General features: G+C 41.7%; 2 protein-coding genes across 4 annotated transcripts; one reads left to right on the top strand and one right to left on the bottom strand.

The window, feature by feature from the left end:
• Positions 1-2,404: 2,404 nt before the first annotated feature.
• On the bottom strand, positions 2,405-11,221 carry riox2 (ribosomal oxygenase 2). 3 transcript variants are annotated; one of them, XM_033978314.2, is made up of 10 exons: positions 11,132-11,221; positions 9,957-10,394; positions 8,939-9,058; positions 8,010-8,138; positions 6,751-6,851; positions 6,304-6,406; positions 5,194-5,359; positions 3,895-3,983; positions 3,178-3,306; positions 2,405-2,586 (listed from the first exon to the last, which is right to left on the bottom strand). In XM_033978314.2, exons 2-10 carry the CDS (start codon positions 10,389-10,391, stop codon positions 2,434-2,436), a joined length of 1,425 nt encoding a protein of 474 aa, XP_033834205.1. In that variant the 5' UTR covers positions 10,392-10,394; positions 11,132-11,221; the 3' UTR covers positions 2,405-2,433. The 3 variants fall into 3 exon arrangements, with proteins under 3 accessions (XP_033834205.1, XP_055082472.1, XP_055082470.1); XM_055226497.1 differs by having other exon boundaries at positions 10,750-11,184; XM_055226495.1 differs by having other exon boundaries at positions 9,957-10,396; positions 11,034-11,141.
• Positions 11,222-12,600: 1,379 nt separating this feature from the next.
• sim2 (SIM bHLH transcription factor 2) lies at positions 12,601-23,417 on the top strand. Its single transcript, XM_033977763.1, has 11 exons — positions 12,601-12,780; positions 13,436-13,513; positions 17,661-17,750; positions 18,643-18,745; positions 18,895-18,980; positions 19,112-19,317; positions 19,614-19,720; positions 20,181-20,328; positions 20,897-21,014; positions 21,154-21,340; positions 23,239-23,417. The coding sequence occupies exons 1-11, from the start codon at positions 12,601-12,603 to the stop codon at positions 23,415-23,417; spliced, it is 1,482 nt and encodes a 493-aa protein (XP_033833654.1).
• Positions 23,418-23,780: the final 363 nt, after the last annotated feature.

Genomic DNA, 23,780 nt, shown 5'->3' with positions numbered 1-23,780 from the left:
ACTTTACAACACTACAGCAATGTACATATACTTCTGCATCACCCACACAAACACAACAAATGAAAGCTACGGCGCTCATATTTTTGAATATACAAACCATTTTCACCTGCACTCCCCACAGTGATGACAGGAAAGCAAAATATCTGGATTTGGACTGCACTAATTTTGAGGGCTCTGGTTCTGTCAAACATCAACATATTCCCAGAAAGTTGGTCTCATTCGTTTTGTACAGGTCCAGAGAATATAATCCAGTCAAGAAATTATCTCCACAAAATAATTTAGATCTTCCATGTCCAATCTGCTGCAGGAAAGTATTCCAAACGTGAAATCTGCTCTGTTACTTTGCATTTTTTTTGTCGATTTCAGGCATAATGTACTTCTGACAGCGCCAACTCCTCAGTGCTAAACAAACTTGTAAGCTCATTATTGACACCAATAAAATGGGGGTTGTGGGTTACTGGAGCCCCGGACAGTGAATCAGTGCTACATATGACTGAAAGTTTATGCCCCACTCTCCCCCTTGTAGAATCAACCTTTTAGTGACATTTTCCCCTTACAGTCAATGAGCAGCAGAACACGACGCCATGCCATAGTTTTTCGTAAACAGAAGGAGCTTGACAAGTGCACAAAGGAAGAGTGGATCCAGGGACTGCGTAATTCCTGCGTACTTTATGCAGTGCTATTTTGCAATAGCTGTAAACATGACAAAACGGACAAAACTAAGGAAGTACGCAATCAAGGACACTGTGGATGTTTGTATAATTTATACTAGAGGCATCTCGGACCCAGAGAGGTTCGTGGCAAAGAGTGAAGATCCCACAGTGGACTCAGGAGTAGAGGGCTTTATTTTTGATGGATTGGATGCTGTTCTCCATCGGTAAGCGAGGTTTATTCTGCTATTGATGTAATTGTAGGTAAAATATATGTGTGTAATCATTAACATTGCTTCTGTGCACTAACATGAGAACATGAAAACCTGTCATATGCACTTTAATTATAATTTTTTTAAGCTCAAAATAGTATTTCCTGGAAATCATGACATCACGCTAGGGAATTCCATAATTGTCAATAACCTAGCAATCATGACGTACACTGGCCCAAAAGTCCTAATGTCTTAATGTACACAGAAATTATTTCACAACTATATATAAAATCAACCTTAAAAAAAAATGCTTAAAGTAAAGAAAAAATGTGTTTCTTGCTGTGTAATGTGCAGAAACTTTTAGATAGGATTCTCCTTAATGTGATGTCATCAATATGAAACACACATTTATTCTCAAATTGCTGTTTGATTGGTGTACAATTATAAGTTATATTTACAAGTAATAGCCACCAAATGAATCAAAATTAGATATTCAACAAAACCCGCCATACTCACTTTAAGGAGACACATTATGCAATTATGAGCTTCTAAACATATTAATTAATTCAATTGATTCATACTTGCTCCTAATCCTGTATTATTCAGCATTTGAAGCTTGAGTGCTCAGAAAATTTGTTTTCACCTACCTCCTATCCCCACTCATGGCTTTGTATCGACTGGCAATTAAACAAGTAAATTAAAATATGATGGTTGCTACGGTGAAATGCCATTATGAAGAGGTGGGCTTTATGTGTCAGTTTAACAGATAATCAATAAGCTTCTATTAAGTTGTTTTAGCGCAATGTTGTGGTTCATGATCTATAACAGTTATTTTCATAATGCCTGAAAAAGTCTTATTTAAAAAGAGGGTATTTTATTTCCATGGGATATTAACACATAAACATGTTTAGATCATCATGTTACTCTTTATTGTTCTGCAAATGCTATATTAATCAAAAACAATGTATTAACATGTTTTACAAGTTTTTCTTTCATTTTTGGCACTCTGAGTCCCCTGTCCTTTGCTCTCCACGTTAAGTCACTCCCCCTTCAGAGCAATATCTCAACACAGTCAGCATGCATCCCTCTAATGAAACTACTGCACATCAGATCAGGTTTATCAAATTGTGTACAGTTTTGAATATTTTTTTTTGTATATTTATGGAGAATTCTCGTGTGGAAACATGGACGCCGTAGGATTGTGAGCTGTAAGATTTGTCCAATGATCAGCCAACTATAAGGAGGGTTTGAATAGGGCTGGGAGAGATCGCTAAATTACTCAAACACACACACATGACCTCTGAAACCTCTTCAAGCATGTTTTTGATGAGGGAACAACATGGAAGAAAACTCCAGAAGTCGATTTTGCACAATACCAGCCAAGAGCACACACTTTTTACACACAGGATTCAGATGAGCCAATCAGAGAAATGGATCCTTCATCTGTATCAAAATTAAAAAGTATGCAGACTTGGATTTTAGAACCAAACAGGTGTGTGTTTTATTTAAGACGGTGTAACACAGGGCCAGTCATTCACACAGTTTGTGTCAGTGAGTTTATTGAGTGTCTGTTAAAGTGCTTTGAGCAGGCTCTCACTCCACAGCGCCACCACCAGGCTGAGCTGCTCCTCTGGCCCAGGAAGTAGAAGATCAGTGACAGGAAGCTGCTCCCCCCTCTGCAGCTGCTGCAGCGCCCCCAGGTGGGACAGGGGGAACTGCAGGCCCTGGAAAAAACAGCACTCAAAAATTTATGATGCATAAATATTCAACTTTGTGGGCCCCATCCTTCACAAATAATGACAAACTTGATGTCATGGCCGTTATGATCATTGTTGTCAATCAGCTATGTTTTTGGGGTTGGAAAATGGCAACACTAGTTATTGTGAGGAAATTATTTCCTTGAATATATAATAAAATATACAAATATAGTATTTAATAAAGTATAAAAAAAATTGTATAGTATAATATACTAGAGTACGGTATAATATAATCCTTTTGAGCACCAATTTACAGTACGGGCATGTTGCTCAAACTAACTAAATAAATAAATACAATAAATAATAAGTAACAAAAACAAAGAGAAAACAGCTGTTAAGATACCAGCTGAAACCAGAAGTGACATCATCACTTAATTCTATTCATGACAGACCGCAGGATTCAGTGCTACCTCCTATAATTTTTGGCTTTAAAAAAATAAACTGAAAGGAACTGAACTGAAATTGAATTACTAAGAACTTATTAGACATCTGATTCACTGGGCTGGACATTAGTATTTGTGCAGTAGGTTTAAAGCTTGTATGTTGCAGAGAGCTTACAGCAGAGACGTGCAGGCCCTCCTCGTCCTCGGGTCCCTCACTCCCCTGGGGCCCTTCACTCATCATGTGGCGACTCCTCTGGTTCCTCAGAGAGTGAAGGACGAACACAGCCATCTCCGGGCTCTCGTCCTGCAACAGCATACAGTACTGTGTTCTACAAGCTTCCTTTTATTCCTTTTCAAACATGTTCAGGTAAAGAGTGCTGTATTGCTCGTGTGTAGATGACATCCCTATCAGTATTAAAAGAGACATGTTAGGCAAAATTAAAAAGTGCTCAAAATCATGTTATTAGGTAGCACAGTGGTTGAGGCTAGCACTCTCACCTAAAGGCCTGTGTGTGCCTCAGAAAGCTTTTTCTCTGCTCAACCAGGGGGCATTGCCCTCATGGTACTGAACTGCAGAATTCACTCACTGCGCTGCAGAGGCTGCACTAGCATGGATTAATGATTGCCTACAAATCCTGGGTTTAGGTAGTGAGGATTCAGATCAGAGTTTATATCGGCAGACACAAATGGGTTCTGTTTATGGAATTAAATTCTAAATCCTACAGTTCCTTTAAAAAGAGTTCACGTCACCATTTCTACTCACCCCTGCACTCCATCTGAAGGAGATCAAATTTTAGAGCGACGTGAACATGGTTGTATTTAATGCTTGTTGTCTCCAACACACATATTCAATGCCTTAGTCTGTTTAAGAGCAGAAACGGTGTGGACTTACTGTGGTCCTGTGCTTAGGCTCCACTGTGAGGAGCATGTGTTCTCTGAAGGTGAGGCACACCGTGTCCTGGAGCTGGGGCAACCTCCCCACTGGAACATACATGAGGCAAAACACATTTAAAATTAATAGTACTCAAATAAAATGTTATATTAATTATTTAAAAAATTGATAAATTTGGCAATCCACAGCATTTTACCCAATAATCACGTGTTAACAAAAGACAACTTTTCAAGCACAGAGGAAACACAGTTTAACTGCTTGTATCAAAATTTGTTTCCTCCGGAGGATGGCTGGGCACTTCCTTAGAGATAGGATGAGGAGCTCAGTCACATGGGAGGATCACGGAGTAGAGCCGCAGGAGTCAGCTGAGGTGGCTCGGGCATCTGTTCCGCATACCTCCTGGACGCCTCCCTGGGGAGGTGTTTTGGGCATGTCCCACCAGGAGGAGACCGGGGGAAGACCTTGTGGTCTCAAGGGAGAAGCTGTAGGAGTTCTGGGGAGGGGAAAGTCTGGAAGTCCCTAGACTGCTGCCCCTGCGACCCGAGCGCTGAATAAGCGGGGAAAAAAAACGATGGATGGAACTTTTCAAGCAACTGTACTGAATTTATGGCAGTTACAAATGCATGGGTTAAAAGGGCCCATGTATTTGGGAAAAAAAGATATATACAGATATATACAGATATATATTTTTGAGAATCTCTTGAGGTTAAAATAAGTCTACTGTGCACTGTTATCTGACAATCAGGAAGTCTGTTAGTATCTGTTAGCAAGTCTGTTAGCAAGTCTGTTAGCATTTACACATTGACACTTACAAAGCAATATAAAAATTAATAAAGTGGCATATGCATTATAGATTTACCTATATTGGAGTGTTACCTATATTAATGTGTTTGGAAGTGTACTCTTTTGTTTTAAGATCTGCCATGATGACAAACTACAGTTTCTCTACTGAGCACGTTTTGTTTTGGTCCGGTATGTTAAAGTGACAGTAAAAAATACTGGAGCTTCAGTGTGTTTATTTGTGCTGTGGAGAGCACATAACTTGTGAGCAACACAGTTTGTCAAGTTTCTAAAAATCATATGATCAATGTAAATGCATATATAATTAATAATAAAACAGCTATCAGATAAAGTTTTAGTACTAATGCTAAATTACTAGATGCCCCTGAGCATCTTGTAGACCTCCATTCACACCTATTCAGTTCTTTGACCTGCGGTAGACTGGGACTAGAGTGGTCTGACAGGAGTTGGGGCAAAGACAATTTGAATTTGGTTGTTTAGCGCACTCTCAGTTCTTACCCGGGTTCAGTTGCTCCTCTGGGCAGTGTGGGGGCAGTCTGTTCATGATAAAGTCCCTCTTCAGACTGGCAGAGCACATTTCCCCTGTGCCTGCCTCCAGTTTGTCAGCTAGGTGGCGCAGGTGAGCAGCCATCTGCCTCCTAAGGTCTGCATTATCACAGGCCCCCTGCAACACACAGCCAGTTTACAGACAGTCCACTTTATCACCATTCATCACATTTATACATGTTACTGTAGTATGTACATGTAAATACTACATGTATTTCATCATATTGAAGACTGAAGCAGACCAGTTCATTGGTCGAGAGCTCTCATTCAAAACAAACACACTTGCCATGCCTCATGTCAAATCAGAACCTCCAGAATTCTTTCACTGAGCTGCAGAGGCTGCACTAGCACATGGAGATAATATTATTAACTGAGGAGCAGGACCATGCCTCAACCACATCTCCACAGCTCACCTCAACCACACCTCTAATTACTCAGAAGTCCTTTTTATACAAGCTTATCCCCACAACACCGTCTGTCTCCGCTCTCTCGACCTCTCCCTCCCTGTTTTTTGTTCATCTTTCAGCCTGAAGACCACACCACCTATAGAGGAGGACGTCCTGAATCGGCTGGGCTAACCGCCTGAGACAGAGCCCCATCCTGAGTCTCTACCCAGCCTTCACATCTATTCATATCAGTAAATATCTTGTTGCGGCGTGGTCCTTGCTAGTGAATAATTAATAACCGGCTGTAGGTGCTGGGATTTAGATAGTGACAATTAAGATCAGTGAGAGTCCTTTTAGGTTCAAACCACCTTGATTTCAGCATTGGAACTGGCAACCCAAACGACCCCTTCATGTGAGGCCTCATTCTACTTTTGGGCCTCTTGTCCAGACACACCACCTGTGCATTAGTATCATTACATGTATGATAACTAAAATCAAAATTCAATATCTGGAACATATTAATGCAAGGAAAAACAAGGAGCACAATAGTGATTATACATAGATCTGAAAATAGTGTAATATAGGGCTTGTAATATCATACTGTGGAACATTACAGAGAAAGCAACAGCATCTCTATGAATAAATACTGCCAAAATTTAAAAATGATACATCTTACCAGTAAAATCCTGTGGGGCATGCCCTGTCTGAGGCGTGTGTCTGTTCTGCTGCTCTCACTGAGGAACCCAGGGAGAACGTCCAGGAGCAGATCTGACCAGGACCTACAGCAGAGACACTTCATCATCTCCAACAGAGGGCAGCAGAACGACAGTGTAGAGACCTAATCCAGACTGGCTTCAATGATTGTTGCTTGACATTCAACACTCTGGTAGGTCAGGTGAGTGAAATGCCAACTTGTTCAAGTAGGTGTGTGATAAGGCTACGATGTTCTGGTAGGTGATGGGGCTGGACGATTTAGAATTCTGTGCAAAGATGACATTTTATCCAGAACTGATAAAAAGACTGAAATATCAAGTAACTAACTAATTCACATCAACATGCATTTCAGAATTTGTTTGCACAGATCTAAACTACAGGGTAGTTCTAGTAGGTGGTGGTATCCTACATGTTTTGGTAGGTGCTGAGGGTCAGGTGTGTGGAGTGGTGTCCGGGCAGAGTGTTGGCTTGGTGGATTGTTCCTCTGGGAAAGTACAGCAGGTCTCCTTCCTGAAAGAGAGCAGGTTTCATCTCACCATTTTAAGATTTATTCTTACCATGAAACATAAAACCATGCTGAAATACGGAAACATATCTTAAATTGTAAATTGCAGAGCCTATATTTTTCCCTGGCAAGTACAGAATAATATCTTATAGATATTATATTTTATAGAGGGTGAGAGATTCATTTATTTCAGTGACTCATGTGAAAGAAAGGAGCTCATTGGTCACCCGTCATTTTGAACAAAATTACATTTCTATCACCGCAGATTAAGCAGCCATATTTGTTTTGATATGGACAGACCTTGCATGTCTCTGATGGGCCAATCCACTTGTCAAGCACACCCATCTGAACTCGGGGAGATTCAGCAGTGACCAGTCACATCTTTGTACAATATTGGAAAAGTATGTATTCTGAATCCCAGGTAACATAGATGCACATTTTGACACCTTTTACAGCAGCAGCACGCCACATGATCTTTTGTACTGTTTCCATGTAGCCAACATTAACAAATAACTTCACTCTTTAAAATATGTTTTCTTCCTTTCCTTTGGAATAGGACAATGGTGACAGTTAGAAGGTTGACATTTTTAAAGGAACAACAAGAACAAACATAGTCCATGTAATTATGGTTTAGTTTATTAGTTTATTTAAAGCTACTGAATGTAGCCTGGACTCTTACAATTATGAAAAAAGTATTACAATCACAGCTGAGCCTGTGTTGCCAGTGCCTTAACCTGTAGATAGAGGAAAAATACAAGTTTTTTTTCCATTCTCTTATGTGAAAGCTCAGAACCTCCAGAATTCACTCACTGAGCTGCAGAGGCTGCACTAGCACTAATTAATGAATGGCTGCAGGTGCTGGGGTTTAGGTAGTGACCATTCAGATCAGAGAGTCCTTTCCAATTAGATAGATGTCTTGAGAACGAAAACACCAAATTATACCAACCATCTTGTCAATCATCAATGAATGAACATGTCCATCTCATATTGGCAGGTACAGAGAGGTCATGTTTATGGAATTTAAAACTAAATCTTACATACAGCGCTTTTAACAAAATGTCTGCATATCCAATAGCATTTCTTCCTGCTAAAATTCTACTTATTAGCCATCTCTTAATATCAGAATGAACAAGGCATTATCCCGTCTGTGTCTCTGTGCCTACCTGGAGCAGGATGTCGTGGGTGGGGCTGCCCAGTTGGTCCTCGGGCACTAGGCTGTAGTCTGATGCCAGGGGGACTGTGGGAGTGTACAGGCGCCAGTGCTTCTGCCCCTCCAGCTGCAGAATGAACACCTACACAGAGACACACAGGTGGGTTCCTAGCAGTGTTATCATGATACTAAAATTTCAAACTCGATTTCGATGCTAAGGAATATACTGAACACTTAATACCAATTCCAATACCACTATGATAATATATATATTTTTAAACTGTTTATTTAGACAATAGACTGCGATTTTCAACATTACATGGTAGTAATTTCTTTTATATTACAATGTGGCCTAGGTATGTTCCATAGTGGTCCATGGGAGTGCACTAGTCTGTGTCTTATACTTGCTCTGATACAGCTCAGAATCATTCTAAAGTTATTCAGGAAAGGTTCATTTCTGTGCTGACTTTTTCAGCACCAATACCTGCTCAAATGAGTATCTAGTTTCCATACTAGTTTTAGTATTGATTAGTACCTGATTTTTGATACTTTTGACAACTCAATTCAGCATTTGACTATTTTGTGTTAAATTGCATTGAGAAAAATTCTGTATTGTTTATGCCAATTTGACAAAATGTGTCTTGCCCCAGTACACATGATAGCATGCCAGGTAATGTTGGCATTACAAACAAACATTGTGAAAAGTGTTTATAAAGTCATTGTGATGAATAATTAGGATGTTCAGAATGCATAAGTTAAGTGAGGAATAACTTAAGGCCACTGCAAACTGGCAGAGAGTAAAAATTAAGTGTTGCGCCTTTAATAGTGAAAGTCGTTTAATGCGTTGTTTTTTTTTTTTATAAAGTCAAAATACAATTTTGTCATTATTAAATCAAATTGCAGTAATTGGTTTTTGGTGTGATAGTATGAGAGTGGCGTTACCTCCACATCGTCATAGTGCGCAGGCAGGCCCTGGGAGTCCCCCGGGGTCATGTACACGTTGGAGCCGACCAGAGCTCCAAAGAAACTCTCCAGTTGCTCCTGAAGACGCCACAGCTCGTCCTGAAATCACACACCAAGCACTGTTTGTGAACAGGGGGTAAAAAGAAGCACCTTGTGGACCATCAGGCTGTGATGAAAAGTATTAAAAATAGTAAAAGAGGTGCTGTTTAGTTAAAGGACGACTCATGTCTGTTAAGACATGCCGTAAGAAATGTCTGACATGTCTGTTAAGAAAGAACCTTGGTTTTCTGTATTTTTGTACCAAACACTTTGGTTTGACTGGTCGTCTATGGCTCTTGTGATATTCACATGATGTTTTTGTGATTTTAAATTATATCTGAATGGTGCTGAAACCTGTTATATTGTGGTGGAGGTAGTAAAGCAGAAAATATAAAAAAATAAAGCAGAAATATCACTCTATGCCATTGTTTGAATTGTTACACTCTGTTTTCAGTTCTTTTTAATCAGCTCCTTTTTTATCCCTTTTAAAATATGTTTTAATAATATACACTATAGAACTGAAGTGGCTTGGATGAGCAGCGAAACGTCTTCACTCCTACTACGATTTGTCCAGTTGAACTTTGTCGTTTACTATAGAAGTGGATTGCGATTATAGACATTTTTGATAAATATCCCTCCTCTTTAGACCAACTACTGTTTCATTTTAGAAAACAATCATCCCAGGTTGTGTCAATGCAATTTGATAAATTTGACTGATTTGAGAGTAGTGGCATCGAGAGCATTTAAAAGGCTTTTAGCCTAATATCACTACTTCAGTTGTAGTTACAGAAAATGCCGTAAATGGACATAGGCCAATTAATTACATCATAAATCAGGTTAAAAGAACCACATTTCCTAAAGTATCCGGACATCACCAGTAAAGAGTCTAGGCCCTAGACTATTAGATGATTCAATTTAACAGATCCACTCTCTAAAACACTCCTGGCTGTGTGTTCACCTTGAACCTCTGCGGCTGGTGGAATTGAACCGTCGCCTTGTTCTGCATAATGAGTTTGTTGAGCGCAGGATACTTCACTTTCCCTGCTTTGTTTAGCACTTTCTTCTTGCCGTTAATGCACCGGACCACGTTCACGTCGCGGTAATACTCCAGGTCGTGCGCGCATAGGTCAGGGAGGTCAGAGAGGCTGAACAGGGAGCGGTAATAGCGGGACAGTCCGGGCTCGTCCCGGCGCAGGTGCACCGGCTTCTGCTCCCAGTGCTCCACGAAAAACTGCTCTGGGCTCAGGGGGGCGATGAGGCTGGCAAAGAGCTCCGCGGGGCTGTGGAAGCGCAACGGGCACTCCACCTCCTCAACTGCGCGCTTAGGGGGAACTGTTTCCTCTGCTGCGCCATTGCGTCTCTTCACTTCGCCTCGGCTTTTCTTTGGCATCATGATCTGTGGGATACCACACACATTAGAACACAGTGATGGCTATAAACAAACAAATCAATCACACAGCTTACGGTCAAACCTTTATTTTAGCCTAATGGTATGTGTTTACATGGATGAAGTGATTTTAATATATGTGAAAACAGTTTAGCAGCTCCAAACCTACTGCTCATGTGGGAGGTGATAAATAGTCCGATAAATACTTCAGATCAGACTCAGGTAAAATCTTTAAAAAAAAGAAAAAAACAACAACAACTACTAGACCAGAATTAGACCCAAGAAAAAACAAAGCAAAAAGCAAGATTTTTAGAAAAACATTGTTCACATAGGCACAGACTGAATAATAAATGCGCTCCACCACCTTTTTATCTCCATGGAGTTCTTTCCCAGCATAAACTTCTCAGTCTCTATGAAGACAAGCAGGTGATGCCACCATGCCAAGTTATGGGTCAGAACTGTGGACCCAAGCAGTGGACTAAAACAGGGCTACGTACAAAACAACTGGAGCACACGTAGCTGATATTTCAGTAGAAAATCTTAAAGAAACTGTGCACCACACTTTGGGAAACACTCTAAACTACACTTTAAACTGTCCACGTGCGTAAGAGTGAAGTCACACAATCTACCACAGCAAAGCACCTAAAGCGGGTCTCAGTGCGCGCAGTGGCACAGCTTGCGCCTCGTGCCAGTTACGCACAAGTGTTTGGGACAATCCTCCGGGACCAGAACCTTAGGCTACAAACCTGCGGAGTTCCGACCCAGGACACGGCACAGCGGCACGGAACCACCCTGCAGCACCGGCTTCTGCTGCACCCACGTGGAGTGCTGCTTCGACCCATGCTGCCCTCTGGTGGTCAGGAGTTTTTCTCTCCTAATACAGTGGAGAAAACTACTGATGATGGTAAAAATCAGCTAAAGTCGTAGTAGTATTTGATAGAAATAAGGCTGTTGTTACGGTAACTGCAGCCTAAGGATCTGTTTACGTTACTGCACTTTTTAAAGTGTGTTGCATGTCTGATAAATTTACAAATAAACTCCTGAACTCTGGATATTGATCAAGTAAACTCAGCTTTCCACAATTCTGTTATTTTGTCCTAAGAGCCTATACCCTAAGTAGACCTAAATGTTTTGGTATAAATTCCCATTCATGTTTTTCTCAAAATCTGGAGAAACCTAAAATATGCTACAATGCAGTACAGTGAAGTATAACGCCCTGAGGTAGAACTACATTCAGCAGTAGAACAGTTTCTTCCCCTCTGCTGTTGGTCTCGTGAACACTTTATAATGTCTGTACCACTGACACTTTATAATATCTGCACTAAACTGGACACTTTATAATACCGGTCACCTTAATAAGTCATGTTTGCACTGTTGTTCTGATGTTATTGTATATATCTACCTCTACGACTATTTTATTTTTAAGCATATCTTTTTAACTGTATGCATGCCCTTATTTGTATTTATAATAGCTATATTTCTTCCTTTTTATTATTATTATTATTATTATTATTATTATTATTATTATTATTATTATTATTATTATTATTATTATTATTATTCAGTGTTTTATGTTGCACTTTATCACCGAAGAAAATTCCTAGTCTGTGAAGTTGTGTTCACTGACAATGGCAATAAAAGTCTTCTGATTCTGAAACACCTCCCATGAAGCTGGCACTACAGTAAACTTATTCAACTTACTCCTGATTCAATAAAAGTTGGCGGTGAGAAACAAAACTTGTGAAACGTGTCTCTTTAAATGTGGGCTACAATAAACTGTGAAACTGTCTGAAGGTGGGACGACACCGGCATGATTCCAATTGGAAAAAGAAAGTTAAAGAGTAAATAGAAAGTTCTTCGTGGATATGAGTTTTATGCCATCCTATGGAATAGTGTAGTCAAAAGAACTGCATTTCCAGGCCTTCCTTATACTGTTGATTTCTATACTGGGGGTTTAAATGGATATTAAATTTCTCCTCCATCTCAAACATCTTAATATAGGTTCCAACAACACCACAATGAAGAGAGCCCTAACTCCACGCCCCTGCAGGAGGTCAAAGGACTGGGGGCCCCGCAGAGGAGCTCCAATCCACCTGGAGCCTGAGACTGGGCTCGAGCGCACGGAGACACAGAAGTCTGCGTCAAAGTTTCTCTCAGCTTGGATCATGGATATTTTTCCAAAAGAGTTTTCCAGAATGCACGTGGATGTGGAGCAATGAAGGAGAAATCCAAGAACGCAGCAAAGACGCGGCGAGAGAAGGAGAACGGAGAGCTGTATGAGCTCGCGAAACTGCTGCCGCTGCCCGCCGCCATCACCTCTCAGCTGGACAAGGCCTCCATCATCCGCCTGAGCAGCAGCTACCTCCGCATCCGAGCGCTCTTCCCGCACGGTACTGTCGCACACCTCTCCAGCCTAATCATAAATGTACAGTAGGCTTAAAGCTGACAAACTATTTCCACTTAGATTAACACTGTAAAATGACCACCAAATATGAATGTTATTATTATTATTATTATTATTATTATTATTATTATTATTATTATTATTATTATTATTATTCGTAAGGAAGAAATAGCACATATTAATGGACACAGGTAGAGCAGGTAGAGCGAACGTGTCTGATTTCCACCTTGAGTTCCTTGGCAGGTTGATGTACAGACACAAAAAGACAAATGTAACAGCAGCAGACTCACTAATACAAATAGTTTGGTTGAAGCTATAGTTTGACCAACAGCCTCAATATAAAAAAAAAAAAAAAAAAAAAAAAAAAAGTTCCACACGGTGATTGCGACAACCAGGTTACAAATGTTTGCTATTGGGGCAGCTGGAATAAAATACACATTTCCATCCGGGTCCAGCTCTTAGAGCCTCACGCGCTCTGTGTGGCCAGACCCACAGAGAGAGCTAAAAATCATTCTGACACGAACACTCACTTTGCTCTCCACATGTGTGTATGCGTGTGTGTCTGCACGCACGCACCCGTGTGTTTGTGTGTGTGTGTGGTGTGTGGGTGTGTGGGGGTGTGTGTGTGTGTGTGTGTGCAGGTCAGCGGGATGGACGCACTCCCCCGGCGCGCTGCAGCTCTTTGGACAGCGTGGCCAAAGAACTGGGCTCACACCTTTTACAGGTGAGTACTTGTATCTGTACACATGTAGATCTGCTAAAGCCTCCTAGGACCTGTGTCCACATTTGTGAATGACACATTTTGGGTTGTCTAGGCCACAATACAAATGTATTCTCTACAAGGCCCTGGTGTCCACATATGAGGTTATTAAACTGCCACTAAATGATGACAGAAGAGTATAACACATTATAGTTTATAGCAAAAGTCAAACTTAAAATCTGCCAAATGGACAAATGGTTTTAACCCCGTAGAACCCAGACATAGAAATATTTGTTGGAAAAAATCATCCAGGCTAAATTTTAGTCAATGGGGATGGGTAAGAACAAAATTTGTCAATATTTTTGGTAAGCAGCATTCATTGACCAAATTTGATGATGTAGCACATTTGTAACGTTGGGCTTTTCAGGCGGCATTTTGACGTAAGTATAGTAACTTCAACTAACTAAAAAATAAAAAAACAGGCTATATTAACTTTATTGAAACTGAAATATTGAATACAAACTGCAAACAGATCAGGCAGAACATTACTTCTGAAGAAGAGGTAGATGTACCATTGTCTGGCCTTCATCGGGTACCTGTACTTCGAAATGAGACAGTCTAGGAAGTCAACACCCGCCATGAGACTATTGTACACCTTCACCATGTTTGGTCTGGTGACAAGAGTGAAGTCCTTTTTTGCTTTATCCCAGCGTCTGACACTGTCTGTTGGTTCTGGACCAAGGTAGGATGAGACTAGCAGCACAGCACGATTATCATACCATTTCACAGCGCTCACACCATGTGTAGTTTCCACCCTGTAGTCAAAGCTTCCTCTTCACTCCTTTTTGAGATCTTTCTCATTTTTCAGTCTACAGTTCTTCAGCCTATTGGTACGTGCTGTTCCAAGGTACAGAATGCCCCGGTCTTTCAGTTTGACAATCAACGGCATGCTGGTGAAGAAATTGTCTGCAGTGACTTTGTAGTTCTTCCCATCTGGACGTGTGGAGCAAAGGCGACTTACAACATCTCCCGACATACCGAGGCCAACACCAGCCTCCTTGACACCACTTCCCTGATAGATTTCAAAATCATACAACAGTCCTGAAATGCCACATCTACACCAGATTTTGAAGCCCCATTTGTGTGGTTTGATGTGCATATATTGCGTCACACCACTGTACTTTCCCTTGAATGGCACCATCTGCTCATCAATGGAATTGTACTCCTCAGGTACAAGTTTCAGGCAATTGTTGTGAAACATAGTGAGCCAAGGCCTGATCTTCTAGAGTTTGTCTGTCTTGTCTTCCTCAGTGACTACCATGTTATCAATAAAGTGAAGATGTGCAATGATCTTTTGAAATCTGTTCCTGCTCATAATGTCGGCAACCTTGTATCAGTTTCCCAAAACATCCTTGTGCCAGCTACTGGAGCCAGGCCCATTTTGAGAAACATTCCAATAACCTGCTCAAGTTCCTTTTTGTTTGTGTTTAGTTCCCTCCCACTCTTCTGTACAGCATATGTATTTGTCTTACTAGCCAGTAATTCAAGCATCATCAATGAGTGTTTTGAAATATTCCAGTGGGCTTCCAACATCCAATGGAACCTCAGGTTGTTCACCAGTAAATCCAGATTCAGGGGGCTCATAGTCAACTTTCTTCCAGGTGTATTGGCCCTGTCTTGCAGTAGCTGGAGGCAGTTTCTTGTGTTTCACTGGTGGTGAATCGGCGGGTGATGTGGTGTCTTCAGTGTCACAAGCATGGCTCTCACTGTCAGTGTCTGTAGCATCATCACTTGAAGGCTCATCATCCCCTGGGCCTGGTTGGTAATCCTCATCATAATCACTATCGGATGCAAGTTCCTCTTTTTCACTCTCATTACCGTTGTCCAGCATTGCCAGGACATCTTCAACATTGTACCTTTTTGCCATTTCGCCCGAGAAAAATTAAAAATGTAGAATTAATAGTTATTTAGCACCTTGATGCAATAAAAAAGGACATTGATAATTTATGACATCAACACAAGTCAATTGTAGTCCATTGATTTAATGAACAAAATGTGCAGATGATATACTAACACAGACCTAGGAACCCAGTGTTGCATATTTGCAACGTAATCAAAACGGCAGAACCTATCAAAAATACACGAATATAAAACTGGAAGACTATAACATGTCTTAAGTCTGTAGGTATTCCTCTGCCTAAATTGATAAACTTCAAATTGATTTCTTACCTTGCCATTGGACAGTTTGGTGTCTGAACTTGAGAAGCCAAGCAGCATGTGGCTCACATGCCGGCAGGCATCTTGGATTTGATGGTGACACGAGGTGCTACGGGGTTAAGAGTGAAGACGTTTAGCTGCTCATCCAAGCCGCCTCTTCAAAAAGATCAGATCTATGGATCAGACCTGGGCGAGGGGGGATTATACAGACACATTATAGTTTATATTCCAGATGCACTTTGTTAAAGGCACATGCCTTCCTGCACCTGCCTGCAGCATTTCACATGAACCACATTGTTCCAAGAGGCACAATTGTTTCTCATTTTGTTTTTACACTCAGGACAAATGTTACTGTGTCCAGGCATTTAATAAATAGTTTTCGCAAATCATTATCCAAATGTGACTTTATTGTTTCTATCAAAATGATTAAAACATTGAACGAATGTCTTCATATGTGGACATCATTTTACTCATAATGTAAAAAGATAATTCTCTGTTTTTACACTTATAAGGGCCCAATCAGCCCAAATAACAAAGAGAAATTAATAAAGCATGCTATGCAAGAGTTAGGGTCCTATGAGGATGGAGACATGCCCAATTTGACTTTGCCTTTCCTTGCGCCGCTCTGTGCGTAAAAACGACACGACATTGTTTTTGCGCACAAACGTATTGTTTTGTTCTAGAATTACACAATCATGTTGAGTGGATTTCATGCTTTATTTTACTTTTGGAGACTCAAACAAAATCAACCCAACGAGCTGCAGTAACGAAGCTATAACTAACATACTATCTATGAAATATTTTCCCACCAAAAACAGATTAGGCCTATACTGAAATGTAACAGACCTATCCAATATCTCGTATTTTAAAGCTATAAGCCGAATATGATATACCTGTCTGCACTTGTGCCATAAGAGGGGTAAACTCGGGGTTAACTTTTGTTTAGAGGAACTACGAAAGTATCACTTTTTAACTCGGCGCGTATTGTTTAATCACGATGCGCGTTGATCAGCGCGTGCGGATTTGCAAAGATGAATCATATTTAAACGCGTGTCGTTCAGAGGTTATTCCTAGATGCCCATACCCACTGTCTAATCACATACTGAATACATGCTAATGTTTAGCCCTAAAGGCTTAAACGCATTTGCATGAGGCTGTGCGCCTTTACGCGCTACTTGGCACAAAATGTGCTGTTCATTTAGTTCATGGCTCTGAATGTTATTGTCATGTCGTCATTTAAGCGCGTGCGCGATTGCTTTATCAATAAATGATAATCAAACTTTCTCCGTGGTACAAATGGATGCGCATTAGTCCTGGACACATCTGCAGCTGCCCGTCCATGGGAGTGGATCTCTCCGTTACTTTGGTTTTCCTTGAGGTTTCTCTTTTTCCAACAGTAATGTTTTTTCAGTTTCATTTTTCCACAGTTTTTTTTTTTCCTTTTCGAGAAGGAGGGTCTAAGAACAGGGGATGTTCTGGGACAGTTGTCCATTTGCTTGTTTTCTGTTGATTAATTTGCTTGTCTGTTATTGACCAATGTCTGTTTCCTTGTTGATTTTCTAACTCTCTGTTAGTTAAATCAAACATCTTGTTCAGCCCTAAAAGGCAACTGCTGTTGTGATTCTGGCCTTTACAAAAATGTATTGAATTGAATAAGTTCAGACAGGTTTATAGTATAGGCCTTGGGTTTCATGTTGTTGACATGTGTTCTTGTGAATTCAGTAATATGTGAAATCCATATATATATATATATATATATATATATATATATATATATATATATATATATATATATATATATATATATATATATATATATATATATATATATATATTATATATATAAAGTAGAAAAAAAAATACAAATAAAAAAAAAAATTTAAATAGAGGTGTGTCCAGTCTTTTGACAGGTAGAGTAGACTCAGGTTCAGTTAGCATGTGCTGTGCTCTGCAGACTCTGGACGGCTTCGTGTTCGTGGTGGCCTCAGATGGTAAAATCCTGTACATTTCAGAGACCGCCTCCGTGCACCTCGGCCTGTCACAGGTAAGCTCAGCGTGTGTATGTCACATGAGTATGTGGGGAATGGGTATTTATGACCTTGTGGGAACTCAAATGTGTATATATACCATCATGGGGACCTGCCTCCCTTATAGGGACAAAAATCAGGTCTCCAGGATGTTGGTGAAATCCTGTATTAGATCAACAACATGACTGGAGGTTAGGGTTCAGGTTAAAGTGACTTTGGAGGCGGTCCAAGCGGGATGATTCCATGGAAATAGAAAGGAGATAGATATCTTTTATGCCACACCGTGGAAGATTCTAGCCAAAGGATTTCCATTTCCATGGAGACAAGCAGGATAAGGCCCTCCTCCAGGCCAAATAAGAATAAGAATCTCCGTTTGTGGAGATGCAGGCACACTCACAGCAAGGACACATGACATCCAAAACATCCAAAATAAAAATCACACTTTTATTTTAGTCTATTTTTTGGCAAAAATGGGGTCGACAGTAGCTCAGCTGGGAGAGCGTTTGTCCAGTGATCAGAAGGTTGACTGTTAGAATCCCACATCCTCTCAACGTAAACATCATTGGCAGAATGGTCAGATCCACTGACCCAGACGTTGCAGGTGCGATTCCAGCTCCCACAGATGGATGCTGTTGTTGTGTACTTGGGCAAGAAACTTAACTCACCTCGCTCCCAGCGCCTGCATGCACTGGTGTTGATTGTGTGTGTGAATGGGTTCCTTTATATAAAGTGCTTTGAGTGCAAGTGAAAAAGTACTATATAAAAGTGTGACCATTTACCATTTCAAATGTTATAAAGCAGGACTATAGTTAACGTTAGGATAAGTCTCCAGGAAATGAGTGGAATTCAATATTATGTCTCCAAGAAGCAAGGAAACTAGTGTGTGTCTGTGTGCATGTGTGTGTGCAGGTGGAGCTGACAGGAAACAGCATCTTTGAGTATATCCACCCCTCAGACCACGAGGAGATGGGCACAGTGCTGGGCCTACCCCTGCTGCAGCCTCTGTGCACAGGTAACACAGACTCACGCCCACTCACACACACACACACACCCCGACACCCCCCCCGCACACACACACACACACAGACACACTCGCACACACACAGCCACGACCGGAGCAGTGCATGTGACTCTGGACTCATGTGCACACTTGTTCTACAGAGTTTGAAATGGAGTGCTCCTTCTTCTTGCGGATGAAGTGCGTCCTCGCCAAACGGAATGCTGGTCTGACCTGTGGAGGGTACAAGGTAGGCCTAAACGTTATGGTTTGAAGTTGGATACAAAAGAACATTTGATACACAGAAGTAACAGTGAATAGTAGACGTATAGACTTTGGGGTACAGACTGAATATTGCTGATTTGTGCGTTTGTGTCGCAGGTGATTCACTGCAGCGGGTACCTGAAGGCATGCCAGTTCTCCCGGGACACGTCTCTCTGTGGGGATGTGTCCCGGTGGCGTGCGGTGGCTCTGCTAGCCGTAGGACACTCGCTGCCCCCCAGTGCTGTCACGGAGATCCCCCTGCACACCAACATGTTCATGTTCAGAGCTGGACTGGACTTTAGGCTCATGTTTCTGGACTCAAGGTCCATCCATACTGCACACTCTCTCACTCACCACAATGAGGACTCAGACTGGCTTTGACAGGGTTTGATAGGTTCTGCTTTCAGCAGTCCTCTTTCCTCTGTCCTCTGCTCACTGTCTGTCCCCTGCCCTCTGTCCGCTGCTCAGTGCCTGCCCTCTGTACTCTGTCCTCTGTCCCCTATCCCCTGTCCTCTCTCCTCTATCCTCTGCTCAGTGCCTGTTCCCTGTCCTCTCTCCTCTGTCCTCTGCTCAGTTCCTGTCCTCTGTCCCTTACTCAGTGCCTGATCTCTGTCCCCAGGGTGTCTGCACTGACAGGGTTCCAACCAGAGGACCTCCTGGATCGGAGCCTGTACGAGCTGGTGCACCTGGCGGATGTGCTGCCCCTGCGCCACACACACCAACTGTGTATGTGTTTTTTGTTTTCCCTTTACACACTGAAGTACTGTTTTTGTTTACCTTTACACACTGAAGCACTGTTTTTGTTTACCTTTACACACTGAAGTACTGGTTTTGTTTACACTTACACACTTACGTACTATTTTTGTTTATCTTTACACGCTGAAATAAGTGTTTTTGTTTAACTAACAAAACAACTCTTTAAATCTCCTCTCAAACCATTTCTTTTCTTTTGGTAAGGTTTCTTTTCTCTGGCTAAGATCTGTACCTGATCTCTATTTGACAGAGGAGTTAAAGAAGCAGTTTTTATTAGGAAAGACAATCCTTCCTTGAACAGGAATGGAGGCCTTAGATACCACTTGCCCCAATATATAACTCCATCCTCAGACCCAAAGCAAACAGGAAAGGAAACAAAGAGAATGATAGAGTGAGCCATTCATTCATTCAAGTCATTCTTTTACATCCGCAGTGTTGCTTAAGGGTCAGGTGACCAGCAAGTACTACAGGCTGCTGTCCAAGAGCGGGGGCTGGGTCTGGGTCCAGAGCTACGCCACTATCGTACAGAACAGCCGCACATCCAGACCACACAGTGTTGTCAGCATTCAGTATGTCCTCAGGTCAGTGGCTCCCTTAAAGCCTTTGTCCCTCTAGGTTTTTGTCCCCTTAGTGTTCCTCATGAGACAACCCCAGCCTTTAGCCTATCTGTACTGTGTGGCTACATCTGTGTTTTGGAGAACTGAGCTGTCTACATGTATAGACACATTTTGTCCAAACCCAGAGCCACTTTGACACTCCTCCTGTGTCCCTCATGTCCATTGTCCCTCTAGGCCTTTGTCCCCAGTGTCCCTCATCCCCAGTGTCTCTGCCCTGTGTCTCTCAAGCTGTCTCTCTAATGTAATGTGTCCCTCTTCTTCCCAGTGTCCTTCATGTCCAGTTTCCCTTTGTGTTGAAAATTATTTTCTATTGTCTAAAAGAACAATTTTTAAAAATCATTGTTGGGTTTTGAATTTGGTGTCCTTGGTTTCAAGACTTGAGTTTAAAATTTTAGTATTGTAACATTACCTCACATAGCATAATGAAGGTTACTCCTCTTCATTTTCTGTGTCCCACATGTCCAGTGTGATCTCCCATGTCCAGTGTCCTTCATGTTCTTCTGTTTGTGTGTGTGTGTGTGTGTGTGTGCAGTGAGCCGGAATCCAGAGAGCTCAGGCTCTCCACTGACCAGAGTCTTGCCCCCCAGCACCACAGCACACCGGTCAAGAGGACAGTGTCCAAGAGGGACAAAGAGAAGACCCGCCTTCAGGTACATAAGTCCTAGTATGTGTTTTAAGGTGAGACACCACAGCTGAATAGGGGAAAAAATGTATTTAGAAATGAGTTGGTCCAGTCTTGTTTGAATATGTCTCTCATGTCCAGTGTCCTATCTGGGTTTGTCTCCACAGCAGTGCAGTGTCCCCGGTTCTTCAGTAATAAGCAGACAAAGACGTGTCCACTCTGGTCCCCTGGTGTACCGGCCTCTGTCCAGCTTGTCCCCACCCCACACTGAGCGGACCCCCTGGGATTCATGGGGCCCTGCCTCTACTCTGAACCAGCTCCACTGGAGGAACAGCTCTCCCATCCACAGCACAGGTACACACACACACACACACACACACACACCCCCACACACACCCCTGTACACCCCCACACGCACGTACACCCCCCCCCCCACACACACACCCACCCACACGCACGTACACTCACACACGCACGTCCACTCACACACGCACGTACACCCGCATGTACAATTTATTTCTTGTGTTTGTGTCTGCTATGTAGTTATAATCTATGACACCTGTGGACCATTGTTATAATTTGCACATTTAAAGCCACAATATTCATCTAAAAAGATTTAACAAAACAAAAAAGTCTGCTGACTTTGCCATTAGAAAACAGTGATGCAAAAGGGCAGTTGATGTCGCATCATCACAACAAAGAGCTGTGCAGCTGTCGGACCCCTCGTATCGCTGCAGATCACACTAGCAAGTTTTTTTCTGCTCAATCCTACGCATATCACCGATAAAGAAAATAAAATTGGAGAATGAAGTAAGCACAGATCAGTTGGCGCATGGTGGTGGCGGTGAAAACTGGAGTTGATGGGACATATGGAGTCTTGAAAATAAACGATTAGATTCGCTTCCAGGTCACCACCAGAGATGGCGGCATGAAAAGTCCGCAGCAACAAATTGATTCAAAACATCCCCCTAAGCCAACTTAAGTAGTGTGTTTTGTTACACTAGTAAGGTTTTTAAAAAGGAACAAAGTGACATCCAAGAAAGGTCCAAAGAGAACCGCTCTTATACACGAGAAAAACATCGAAGAAGACGGCGCTAACTCTGTTAGCCAAGATGAGGGCGGCAGTGAGGCTGATGGAGAGGATAAACTGTCATTAATCCTGAACAAAATTAGAGATGCAAGAGCAGAATTTAAAAAAAAAATAATTGGCGACTTAAAGCAAGATATTGCACAGACAAATTTGAGATTGGATGAAGTGAAACAAAGGTTTGTAACTATTGATGATTGTGAGCAGGGGCCAGAGGACATCATCACCGAGTTAGTGAAGCGACAAGTTCAGCATCAGTTAAAAGTATCTGACTTAGAGGGACACTCCTGTAGGAAGAACATAAGAATTTATGGTGTCCCAAACGGAGCTGATGGGTCTACGGCTTTATCAGTTATCCCGTTTGTGAAGCAGTTGCTGTGTGAAAACCTGGATCTCCCATTTACTAAGCCTCAGCGCCACGACCCCCAGTGGACAGATAGCCCAGATCTATAATCATCAGATTACAAAGTTATCAGACCAAAGACAAAGTGCTCAAAGTGGCCTGGCAAAGGAAAGGCTTCACATGGAAGGGAAACAAAATCAACCTCGATCACGATTACGCACCAGATGTCTTGGCAAGAAGAAAGGAATACGGAGAGATAATGAGGATCAGCATAAGTATAAGATTTAAAACACTGTATCCAGCTTGACTTAAGGTGAGATGAAGATATATGATTTAGTAGAGGAGGCTGCGTCAGATCTGGCAGATAGGGATTTACCAGTAACAAGGATGGAGTGCCCGGTTTCCTCTCTGGCGAAACTACAATGGTACACTTGGATGCTAGCGCCGGGATGACCCAAAAAGGGATTTAAGGAAAAGCTACAGGTGTTAAGGTGAGAGGTAACAGAGAGCACCAGTAACTGATGGCGCTAAAACTATAACATGGTTAAAAGCTCAATTTTTAAAAAGTCAATTTAGCAGAATGGATGCAGTTTGCCATTAAATAAACTTTGATAAAGATGTGGGGTGCAAAATAAAGTCTTATATAAAGGATTAACCTCACTACATAATGTAACTACATGTAAAACAATATAACCTGACCCATCTAACCCTTGGTACAATGTACTTTTTTAATATTCCATGTTGTTACATGGTCATGTGTATTGTCCTGTACTGTGAGGGCCCATGTCTAGATGCATATTGGAGTCATGTTTGTCTCTGCAGGCCCTGTGATGGACCCCAGCAGCAGACTGAAGAGAGAGGCCCCTGAGCACTGGCCATTGCTCCCTAGGACTGAGCACCTCACAGCAGCTCAGAGAGGGGCCATCCGCGGACACGCTCAAGTGGACCTGTTCAGAGAGACCACCAACAGCCTACAGACTACATCACCAAACCTCGACTAATGCAAGCTTACGCAATATTTTCAGTAATACCAAAAACAAAATTCTGATTGTGGAAAAAGTAAATATGTGCTCTGCCTCACAATTCATCCAGGTTCAAGGAAATGAGAAGTAAAGTTATTTTATTCACACGATTTTTGGTTTTGTCTTTAAGCACTTTGGAACCAAACCATGAACATGAACGCCCTTCAAGACAACTGTTGTTGTGATTTTGGGCGTTACAAAAATAAAATGAATGGAATGAATTGAATTGAATCATGTCCAGCCTGTTATGGCTTTGATTTGGTGAGTAGGAGGTTTTGACCAGACTGAAAGATCTTCTATAGCGAGAGAACCATTCTGAGTCCCAGGCTAAGTGCGAAAAGG

This window comes from Periophthalmus magnuspinnatus, chromosome 14 (genome assembly GCF_009829125.3).
Source record: "Periophthalmus magnuspinnatus isolate fPerMag1 chromosome 14, fPerMag1.2.pri, whole genome shotgun sequence".
Classification (NCBI taxonomy): Eukaryota; Metazoa; Chordata; class Actinopteri; order Gobiiformes; family Gobiidae; genus Periophthalmus; species Periophthalmus magnuspinnatus.
The sequence above is the reverse complement of the archived record's forward strand: the minus strand, read 5'-3'. Positions and strand labels throughout refer to the sequence as shown.